This window comes from Palaemon carinicauda, chromosome 23 (genome assembly GCF_036898095.1).
Source record: "Palaemon carinicauda isolate YSFRI2023 chromosome 23, ASM3689809v2, whole genome shotgun sequence".
NCBI classification, from domain to species: domain Eukaryota; kingdom Metazoa; phylum Arthropoda; class Malacostraca; order Decapoda; family Palaemonidae; genus Palaemon; species Palaemon carinicauda.
The window spans coordinates 110,582,646-110,595,145 of NC_090747.1; the positions used below are offsets into that span (position 1 = coordinate 110,582,646).

General features: G+C 36.1%; 1 protein-coding gene across 1 annotated transcript in view; it reads right to left on the reverse strand.

Annotated features, from left to right (window-relative positions):
• LOC137617736 (glutamate receptor 1-like) overlaps nucleotides 1-12,500 on the reverse strand; it is a 111,770-nt gene that overhangs the window by 10,330 nt on the left and 88,940 nt on the right. The window contains exon 15 of the mRNA XM_068347733.1: nucleotides 11,043-11,193. Coding sequence (XP_068203834.1) covers nucleotides 11,043-11,193 — 151 coding nt within the window. The remainder of the gene's footprint in view (nucleotides 1-11,042; nucleotides 11,194-12,500) is intronic.

Below are 12,500 nucleotides of genomic sequence, written 5' to 3' on the forward strand. Positions count from 1 at the left end.
AACAACTTATAATCAAATTATAATGAATTTACTTTAATCTAATACCTTTCTCCCCCTACAAAAATTTTTTAATCAAATAGAGTAAAAAATTTTATACATCCTAAAGAATCAATTAAATCTAAAAATAAAATAAATCTCAAAAGTAAAGATAACCTTAATATAAACATGCATAGGATTATATAATACAGTACACACAATGGTGCATTACACATCCTGAAACAAAAAGGTCAGCATTAAATATAACTCAAACATACAAAGATATAAACAGTCTAACTAAACACAGAACCTGAAAAAAAAAAACCTAAAGCCAAGAGCAAAATGTATTAAATCACAGAAAATGATAAAGTTCCGAAATTCCGAAAGTCCTTTCTAAAACTTAAAGTCAGAATAAATGGCACAAAGAGCTATCTATCTGCTAATAAGAAACTAAGACTAATATAGAACAGAATATTTCTTACAGCTAATACTTAAACTAAGAACAACACTGGCAAAAAAAAAAAATATCGCATAAATAAACGAAACAACCGAGCAATGTCGGAATAAACCATAAAGTTAGCACTTGCTTTCACTCTAAATGAACACAAAGAGGAACGAGCAGGGCGAAAGAGGCAGGGAAAGACCAAAAAAAAAAAAAACACTTTACATCCTAGACAAGGTGTCTGGGATCTTATTATCAGTTCCTTTAATATGCTTAATTACCAAGTAGAGCTCTTGCAGTTGCAAGGCCCAACGTAAAATTCTTTGGTTAGACCCTTTCATCCGTTCAATAAACACCAACGGATTATGATCCGTCCATACCTCCACTGGAAAAGAAAGATTAGTTAAGTATGGTTTAAAATGAGATATGGTACGGATCAGGGCAAGAGCCTCTTTCTCAATAGTTGAATACTTACGCTCTGCCGTTAACAACTTTTTGCTGTAGTAGGATATTGGGTACACCTCCTTGTCTTCGCCCTTTTGAAAGAGAACTCCTCCAATACCTATATCACTAGCGTCAACAGCAATTATAAAGGGAGCTTGAAAATTCGGAGAAACCAAAATCGGTTTAGACATGAGAATAGTCTTAATTCTAATGAATGCCTCTTCACAATCACTAGTCCAAATGAATTTCTTATTTTTTGTAAAAGATCATTCAGGGGACGGGCAATGTCAGAAAAGTTCCTAACGAACCTTCTATAATATCCCATCATACCCAACACCTTTCGAACTTCTCGGACATTGCACGGTCTCTTTAAATTAGATATAGCCTCGACGTTAGCCTGTTTTGGTGCTATATGACCCAGACCAACCTCATGACCCAGATACACAACTTTAGCTTTACCAAATTCGCATTTAGCGAGGTTAATGACTAAACCCGCAGCACGGAGAGCTTCAAAAACTTTACGTAATCTGAGTAAATGAGTTTTCCAATCATTACTGTGGACAACAAGATCATCAATGTAAATCTCAGTACCTTCTAATCCACAGACCACACGGTTCATTAATCTTTGAAAAGTACAAGCAGCATTCCTCATCCCAAAAGGCATGACCTTGCATTCATACAAGCCGAATGGGGTGACAAATGCTGAAATCTCTCTTGCTCGATTGGACAAAGGAACTTGCCAGTAGCCTTTGAGCAAATCCAATTTTGTGATATACTTTGCTGAACCAATGCGGTCTATGCAGTCGTCAATTCTAGGAAGGGGAAAGGAATCATTTTTAGTATGCGTATTAACTTTGCGATAGTCCACACACATCCGATACTGTCCATCGGATTTCTTCACCAATACTATAGGGGAACTCCAAGGACTAACAGAAGGTTGTATCAAATCATGCTTCAACATATATTCTATTTCCTTATTGACTATATCCATTTTAGTGGGATTTAGTCTATAAGGGCTTTGTTTAATTGGTGAAGCTTCTCCTACTACCACATCATGTTCAATTAAACTAGTCAATCCGGGAGAGTCTCTAACCAAATCTGAAAAAGAATGAATTAAACCTTCCATTTCCCTTCTTTGATTTAGATCAAGATGCTTCAGATGCTCATCCAACCCATCCAAACATTGCACATTCTTAGATAGAGCATCCGAAGGTACTTGATTAATTATTTCCTCAGATCCATCAGGAAGCACCTCTGCCACCAAAGAAATCGAATCATACCCGGTTTCCAAAGTATCAGATCTACTAGAGACATAAGGTTTCAGTCGGTTAATGTGAAAAATTCGACACTTTCGTTTGGTCCCGGGAGCTTCTATTTCATAATTAAGATCAGATAACTTCCTCAACACCTTCCAAGGCCCCTTATACCTGGGTTCAAGGAAGTTATCCGAATCAGTACCCAACACCAAAACTAATTCCCCAGGCTCAAACGACCGTGCTCGAGTTTTCTTGTCATAATTACTTTTCATAGCAGCCTGAGAGTTAGCTAAATTTTCTCTAGCAAACTTCCAGGCGCTAGAAAGTTTTTCTTTAAGGTTATCAACAAATTCACCCACGTTCGTTTCCTTTATTTGATCGGACTCCAAAATTTCATATAGAATTTCTAAAGGACCCCGTATTTTATGTCCAAAGACTAACTCAAAAGGAGCCACGCCCGTGGATGAATTTGGATGACTCCTAAGAGCAAAGAGAGCAAAAGGAAGACCCTTATCCCATTCCTCTCCATGCTCATAGCAAAATCTCCTTAAAATTGATTTAAGAGTCTGATGGAATCTTTCCACCACTCCCTGACTCTCTGGATGGTAAGGAACACTAGTAGTGTGCAGAATGGCCAGACCTGTACACTTACTTCGAAATTCCTTACTAGTAAAATTAGTTCCACAATCAGTTTGTATCTTACGAGGGATTCCATACCTCGAAAAGAAAATTACCAACTGGTCAAATACAGCCTTAGATGTGATTTTCTTCATGGGAATGGCTTCGGGAAATCGCGATGCCCGATCCATCACAGTCAGTAAATATATAAAACCTGTTTTAGTTTTAGGCAGGGGACCTACTATATCAACTACTAGCTCACTAAATGGCTCGCCAATAGCTGGTATAGGATATAAAGGTGCTTTTACAATTGTCTGATTAGGTTTACCTACCACTTGGCACACTGGACATTCTTTCACATATTGTTTTACTGACGATTTCATTCCTGGCCACCAAAAACATTTAGCCAACCGACGGAACGTCTTCCAGACACCAAAATGACCAGAGAATGCATCATCATGAGATATATTTAATATTTGTCTCTGAAAGTGAGAAGGCACCACTATTTGCTCAATACGAGATACTTGGGGATCATTAGCAACCAGGGGACGACTCACCCTATATAACAGGCCCTTTTTTACCCAGAATCGAGGCTTTGTCAAGTCAGACGTATCACCCAAATTAAAATTATACTCTCTTTTCTGGGCTTCAATAAAAGCTGTTCGATCCCAATCTGGAATTATATTATCACTACTTACTACATTACTTACTACTGACCCGGGTCTTCCTACATCTACGTCTACCTCTAAACTACTCAAATTTAACTCTTCATCATTATTTAGTAAGTCTGCAGCTCTTGCTGCCGCTCTAGTGGTAACCGCCACTGGACACTTATTGATTGACAATATTGGAAATAATTCCTGGCCATCACTATTAACCATATCATTTCCTAATATGCCATCAATACCAGCTATAGGAAGACTCTCAACAACGGCCAACTCGATCTTTCCATAATACCCAGGGAATGACAACATTACCTCTGCTAAAGGAGCCGAAACTATTGTGTTCGGGAAACCTCCCAGAACAATAAAGTTCCCTGAATACTTCACCAAACCCTTCAAACTGCTTTCCAGCACTAACGAACGAGCAGACCCTGTATCTCTCAAGAACTTAACATCAATAATGACAGAATTATATATTACTTTACCAGGCCATATGTATTTATCATACTTCAGTCATTCCTGTGGATTATTATTTCCATCCCCAGGCGTACAATTACTACCACTATCACTACTAATTATGGGTAATTTTACGTCAGGAGATGTACTTGGCATTAAAGCCACAGGATTATTTTTTTGAAGATAATCTGTTCTGGCTTGACATTGAGCTTGGAAATGACCGGGTTTCTTACACCAGAAACAAGTCTTCACATTATTGTTTCTCGTTCCAGTACTACCTCCATTGGAAAATACACGAGTACCAGGTTTACCCGTGAATCTTCCATTGTTACTAGCATGGAAATTATTTTGAACCACTGAATTCTTAGGCTTATTATTATCACCTCTTACTCCTTTATGAAAATTCGCTGACTCTACTACATTATTACTTTTATCTTTGCTGACGAAATTGCCGGAACCTGTTCTATGAGTCAAGACAAATTCGTCAGCCACTTGAGCTGCCTTACCTAAATTAGTGACCTTCACTTCTTCCAAATAAATTCTTAGTTCTTTGGAGCAAGATTTCTTAAACTCCTCCAAAAGCATTAGTTCTCTCAAGGAAGAAAAAGTGACAACTTGACGACTTTTCAACCAGTCGTCAAACTGTTCCTCCTTGAACCTGGCAAATTCTACATACGATAAGGAAGGATGTTTATTAAAATTTCTAAACTTTAATCTGTATGCCTCAGGGACCAAATCATACGCTTTTAAAATTAGTGCCTTTACCTTGTGATAATCCCTGGCTATCCCTTCCTCCAAGGCATTATATACCCTGATTGCCTTGCCTACCAATTTACACTGGATTAGCACCGTCCACATCTCTGGTGGCCAAGACAATCGTGTAGACACCCTCTCAAAGGCCTTAAAGAATTCTGGAACATTTCTTTCATCAAAAATGGGGACCAATTTTAATGCAGCCCCAATATTAAACCTTTCAGGCTGACTACCTCGTGGGGTACTAAATTGGTTTGGAGCCCCCTGTAACCTAGCCATTTCCAAATTAATGTTGGCCATCTCTATCTCATGCCTCCTCACCCTCTCGTTCTCCGCATGTTCCAATTTCAACAACTCTATCCTTTTACAAATTAAGTCATATTCCTGAATTTCCTTGGAATTAGAATTTACAGGAACAGTAGGAACTGCTGGCCCTAAATTCTCTTCAGACAAGAAAGGGTTTGTGGATATATTTCCCTTTGGCAGCAAATTGGCCGGACCTTCATAAATAACTCCAGTCTGAGGAGGATCATCAAATAACGAAAAACCTGCACCACCACTAATGCCATTATCATCTGCAACTACCCTATCATCATTTCCTAATTCACTACCTCTATCACTAATATTTTCACCAAGTAACCCTTCAGCCTCAGCCAAACCTTGCATGACACAGTTCTTTACCATTATAAGCAATTTCCTCTTTGTATCAGTCCCTTTGAAAGGAATACCCAACCATCTAGCACAACTAACCAGATATTCCTTACCTAATATTGGTAAATGACTAATACAGTCGGCTGACCCTAAGAACTCTGCAGGACTAAACACAAAGTCTTCTAAATTAGCCATAGTGATAGGAGGGAAAGGTATTTCCAAAAGAAAAAATAAATACTATAACCCCCACTGAGGAGCGTTCCAAAGTCCCAACTACTGTGTACACCCGAGCGCAAATCCTGTCACGGTCGCCAGATTGTTACGACCGTATTTACGGCCGTAATTTCAAGGGTTCTTTCTATTCAGAAATTTGCGGTCAGTAAAAATGTAACAGCAATTTGGGAACAAAAGAACAAACACCTCAACAAAAGTTACAATATTTATTTACAAACAAAAAAAAAATAATGGGTTGGTAACAATAATAAGCAAAATAAATGAATATACAAATTGAGGGAAAACCAACCTTAAGATCTTTAAAAGATCACCTACAACTAAGTTAATCCCTAGGCTAAGAAATAGGAAGATTGTAAATACAACATTTCAGGCAGCTACCTTTCAAAATCACTGGCCAGAAAACTAACCTAACAAACTAAGATAGGTAGAAGGAAGAAAGAGAAAATAAATGAGAAACTTAATATTATTCCTACCTAACACAAACAAACTAACTTAAATGTTAAACTTAACTTAATAAATGATAAATTACAAAAACCAAATAATCTTACAAATTTACACAGAATAATCACAAAAAGCTCGGTAGATTGTCCCATCAGGCCATCCAGGGTCCAAAAGACCGTACTGCAAACAAGGGCGTGCACACCTACAGGTACTCGGCGATCCACGATCGTCGTAAATAACAATAAAAATATCTCATACCTGTAGTATGCCGCCCTACGTATCTCCACGAGTTCCAAGAACTCACTGACGCCGATGAGCAGGTCAACTGGATCACTGCAATGCCCGAAGGCAATCCAAAATGCCACAGGAACGCCAAGGGTGGTAGCCTCCGAGAATCCGGGACTTCAACGGATCTCGCACGTCGCAAACCGCACCGTTCTCAGTAGAAACGGGCCAACTCGTTCGCAAATCCTCCGACGAACGAGGGAAGGGACGTGGCTGATGAATGCCGCGGGTGACAAACACCAGCGACCACACACAAAGTAGCGAAGGAAGTGCTTCCAAAACTCCAAAGGTCACCAAGATGAAGTGGCAAAGCGTCAGACTGTGAGTAGGAACTCGAACTAACTCTGTCACTTATCACCACCATCCGATCAAGCCTTTCACTCGAGTCAACACAGCTCATAGGAGAGAAAAACAGCAATCGTTAATAAAGCACTTCAGTAGTTCACTAATACCGGGGGAGAAGGTGGTAAACAAAAACAAAACTGAGAAGTCATATGACTCTCTACAGAGTTCATCAAACTAAAAATGACGCTGGCTTATTAATAAACTAAAAAAAGATCAAAAGGTTGGAAAAGTATTAACAACTTATAATCAAATTATAATGAATTTACTTTAATCTAATAATATATATATATATATATATATATATATATATATATAATGGATTTAGTTTTCTCGGTATGCATTTTACTTTAGGGATATGGCTCCTTATAATATTGCCATACGATCAGCATGTATCAAGAGATAATATTGCAAGTTAATGAAGCAATCATTCTAACAACATACCTACTATATATATACAGTATATATATATATATATATATATATATATATATATATATATATATATATATATTATATATTTTCTTAAAAATTATGGCCATAAACACACATGTATGAGTATGTTTATGTCTGCCTAAGATTATTATACCAAGCAAGGATTTGCCATCTCAGCATTTAATTTGCATAACATTGCCTCCCATAAAAGATTTCTGCTTCGTGAATATTGTCGTCTTGATAGAGAGCCTTGTTTATCTTCGAAGACATACGATTACTGCGAGGAAAAATATATTATGGTCTTATCAGGCAACTGATATTTACGAGGTTATGTGGAAATACGTTTTAAATATTGAAAAAAAAAAAAAATAGTAACGGGGTTAGAATTTTGTTCACTTTTATCAATGGAAAATTTCCCTTTTTTTGTGGTTATGTTTTGAGTTGTTTTTAATTCATGTTTCTTAGAGATGTTTATTTATACTATTTATTCATTCATTCAATATTTATTTCTTTTGTAACTTCAAGTTGCATTCATCCTTTTTTCATATTATTTTTCAACTTATAGTCACTTTTCTTTTGTAATTTTAACTCACATTTACACACCCTTTTTCTCTCTCTTTTCTCCAGCACTTTATTGCGTTTCTTTTATTCACATCAACTTCTCGTTTGTATTTCTCACTAACATTTACTCGCAATGTGTTAGTTTTACTCATATTTACTCACTATATAGAGAGAGAGAGAGAGAGAGAGAGAGAGAGAGAGAGAGAGAGAGAGAGAGAGAGAGAGAGAGAGAGAGAGAGAGAGAGAGAGAGAAAACAACTTTTACGACTCCTCAGAGAGAGAGAGAGAGAGAGAGAGAGAGAGAGAGAGAGAGAGAGAGAGAGAGAGAGCAACTTTTACGACTCCTGAGAGAGAGAGATAACTTTATGCCAATCATTCTTTATATAACTCCCCTTCTCTTAGACTCGGAGAAACCAAATTTTTCATCTCCCCCATTTTTTCCATTTAAGCTCCCCTCTCCACCCCTCTCTCACTCGTTTTTCAAGATCTCCACACTTCCCTCCCCCTTTTTTCATGTCAGTTTCGCCTCCCTTTATTCGGGGTTTCAAAAGTAGAGTTGCAATTCCATTACCCACTTTTATTAAAGGGGACGTCTTCCAAAATGGTTTTTACCACCGCCTCTTCAAAAAAGGGAGACTATATTTTTACTGTATGATTCATTTCGACTCTCCCTAACACAATTTTTGATTTAACATTTGATTTAATTAGATTAAAATGATCTTTTTCAGCTACTATACATCCTTCCTATTGAGTTAGTTATTTTATTTAACTTATTTTTGGATGGACTTTTAGTTCATTTCGACTTTCCCCAACCCATTTTTTTTTTTTGGAATTAATGTTAGATTTAATTAGATTAAAATGATCTTTTGCAGGTACTATACATCCTCCCCATTCAGTCAGTTATTTCATTTAACTTATTTTTAAATGGAGTCTTATTCTTCCTATACATCAATAAAATTTTTTTCGTTAATTTTGTTAATTTAATAAAAAAATCGTCTTTTATATCAGCTATAATTTTGCAGTGAGTACGACCAATTTTTCTTTCATTTTTATTTTCATTTTAAGAACAAAGTTGATGCGTACTTTTTTCATAGAGAGAGAGAGAGAGAGAGAGAGAGAGAGAGAGAGAGAGAGAGAGAGAGAGAGAGAGAGAGAGAGAGAGAGACGTTAATGAAGAACTGTAATTAGTATTATAGTCATTAATCAATAAGGTGTCATTTCTTTATACTTTTTTCTCTATGATTTATGAAACCAAATGCATTTGTAATCATCTCTCTTATATAATAATATCCCCTGTAATAAAGAGAAAGTGTCTGGTTTTATATATGTATATATATATATATATATATATATATATATATATATATATATATATATATATATATATTTCCCTTCACGTTTATTGGCATCGCCAAACGTATGACTACTCGGTCTCTCCCCATCCCTCGGGTAGGGTGAGAGGAATTAGCCATACCCTGGGGAGAGGGTTTACCCCGAGAGGAACACTCGGAAACCACAATCTCCCACAGATTGCCGTAACTGCCTTGTTGTAGTTATGAAAGAGGGGGTTGGATGAGAAGGGTTGATTCTATCTATCTGAAAATCCATTCCTCACTTTTGACGGATCGCGTACACTAGTTTCCAAGATCTTTCCATGTATTTTGAAAAGAAAATCTGCGCATAAATAATATATAATAATTATGAATATCATCATAATCCATAATCTCCATTTTTCTTCTTAATAACGTTATTGTTCTTATAATTATCGTCATCATCATTTTTTTATATTCCCTTGAGATGTACAGTCGATCGTTTTTCAAGGAGACATTGATTACCAGTCTAAAGGGGATAGCACCTGTTCTATTCTCGTGTAGCCTGGCGTAGAAAACTCTGTATTGTTTAGTTATGTGATGAAAATTACAAACATACACATGCCTACACACTTGTTTATACATATGACTACACACTTGCTTATACACATGCTTTACACACTTGCTTATACACATGCTTTACACACTTGCTTATACACATGCCTACACACTTTCTTATACACATGCTTACACACTTGCTTATACACATGCCTACGCACTTGTTTATACACTTGCCTACACACTTGCTTCTACACATGCTTACACACTTTCTTATACACATGCCTACACACTTGCTTATACACGTGCCTACACACTTGCTTATACACATGCTTGCACACTTACTTATACACATGCCTACACACTTACTTGTACACCTGCTTATACATTTGTGCACAGATGAAGAATAATACGCATCTGCTACTCGAGGAAATCATAATTAAAAGACATAATAAAAAAATATATTCTGCCTTTGAGTAAAGTATCCATCACTCATTTAAAAACTCATTTGCTACTGATATTAAATCTTACTATAAAGCAGATAGATAATTTGATACGTGCATATATATATATATATATATATATATATATATATATATATAAATTCATATATATATATATATATATATATATTTATATATATAAATTTATATATATATATGTATATATATATATATATATATATATATATATATATATATATATATATATATATTAATGAAATTATGCAGCTCGTATGAGATCATAGCATGAGGCAAAAGCGAAAGATAAATTATTCACATCAGCTACTTACGTAAAATCACAACTGAAAGAAATAGATGATGATTAAATCATACCCACTTGAAATTACAACCTGAGATCTAATTTTATGATAAATGAATTAATGATTCACATGTGATACCTTCATGAACCCACAACATAAAGCCAAAATAAAAGATAAATAGGTCACATGTCTCTTTAGGAGGAAATGTTAATTCTTTTGACATTGTTTTCTACCTTAATGAACTTACATGAAGCCGAAATTCATGATAACATGTGGTATCTTAATAAACCTACAACATGTAGCTGGAATAAAGGCTATATAAGTAACATGTTCTACCTTCGTGAAACCATAACATCAAACAAAATAAATAATCATTAAATCATAAAAGGTTGAATAAATGGCGACTAATTAAATAATGAAAACCTACTACGAATAACCCCTATTATTATTATTATTATTATTATTATTACTATCCAAGCTACAACCCTAGTTGGAAAAGCAAGATGCTATAAGCCCAGGGGCCCCAATAGGGAAAAATAGCCCAGTGAGGAAAGGAAATAAGGAAACAAATAAATGAAGAGAACCAATTAACAATAAATCATTCTAAAAAAAGCAACAACGTCAAAACAGATATGTCCTATATAAACTATTAACAACGTCAAAAACAAATATGTCATATATAAACTATAAAAAGACTCATGTCAGCCTGGTCAACAAAAAAGCATTTACTCCAACTTTGAACTTTTGAAGTTCTACAGATTCAACTACCTGATTAGGAAGATCATTCCTACAATACATAAAACCACAGAAAGATGAAAATAGATATTTGTTAGATGAATTACATTAGGTACCTACATGAAATCAATCTGGACCAAGTAGGGACTGTTCCTCCTTACAGCCAGAGCGTCGGGGTTCACTTGCACGTTATCTCTGCTGATGTGAAATTTGCACTTTTCGCCGATCTTTGAGTACTGGTTAGCATTTCCCACGGCGGAGCTGAATACGTCTGGAATTTTAGGAATTGTTATTATTTCACAACTCATGCTTCAGGCCTAGTTGGAATAGCAGAAGTTTACAAGCTCCAAACAGTATTACATTGGATCCCCATTTCTGGTTACGGCTCGTTTTTCCTTTGCCTATACAAACAGTGAATAGTCTGGCCTATTCCTTCCACCTTCTCCTCTATCCTCATACATCTGATAACACTGAGATTACTAAATAATTCTCCTTCGCTCAAGGGGTTAACTACTGCACTTTAATTGTTCAGTGGCTACTTTCCTCTTGGTAAGGGTAGAAGAGACTTTTCAGCTATGGGAAGTAGCTCCTCTAGAAGGACACTCCAAAATCAAACCATTGTTTTCTAGTCTTGGGTAGTGCCATAGGCTCTGTACTATGGTCTTCTACTGTCTTGGGTTAAAGTTCTCTTGTTTGAAGGTACACTCGGGCATACTATTCTATCTTATTTCTCTTCCTATTGTTTTGTTAAAGATTTTATAGTTTATATAGGAGATGTCTATTTTAATGTTATTGTTCTTAAAATATTTTGTTTTCTAGTTTCCTCTCCTCACTGGGCTATTTTCCCTGTTGGGGCCCCTGGGCTTATAGCATCCTGCTTTTCCAACTAGGGTTGTAGCTTAGCAAGTAATAATAATAATAATAATAATAAAGATAGGGGTAATTCGCGGTCTCTTGCAATTCTACAACCCATAATGCTATTTGTTGATAGTAGGGATATCATCATATCGAACAAACAAACTGCCTACCACTAAACCTATCTACGTAAGTGGTTATGGAATCTAAGATAGAGAATAAAACAACGAAAACTTGATCTCGAAACATAGAAATATAAAATTTCAACTGTGGCTACTTCTGTTATAAATAAGAAAATATAAAAGCTGTTCTGGTATGAAATAAAGGTGAGCATATTCCTATGTAAGTCGTTGAATAAAAAAATAAAATATTTTCTCAGCATAGCTTTTAGGCAGATGCTAAAGCCCCCCCCCCCCCCCCCTTAAAATTCAAAGTCTGTCTTCATAGCATCGAATGGTGTCGTGGATCTAAAAGTAGAAGGACATATTTTGTAGAGAAACGTGACTTGAAGAAAGACATGTAACCTGGAAGGGTTTATGGAAAAGAGTGGCCATCACCTTTTCCCATTGCCTATGAGTTGTAGCTGTTCTGAACGTCAATTGGCCTACCAGGTGCCAGTCCAGTGGTCTAATGCTGGAATCACATTAGTCATTTCTTACTCGAGGTTTTCGCCAACCTCTAGCCGATGCCGGCGAGCAAAAGTGTTGTAGAGTCACACTACGA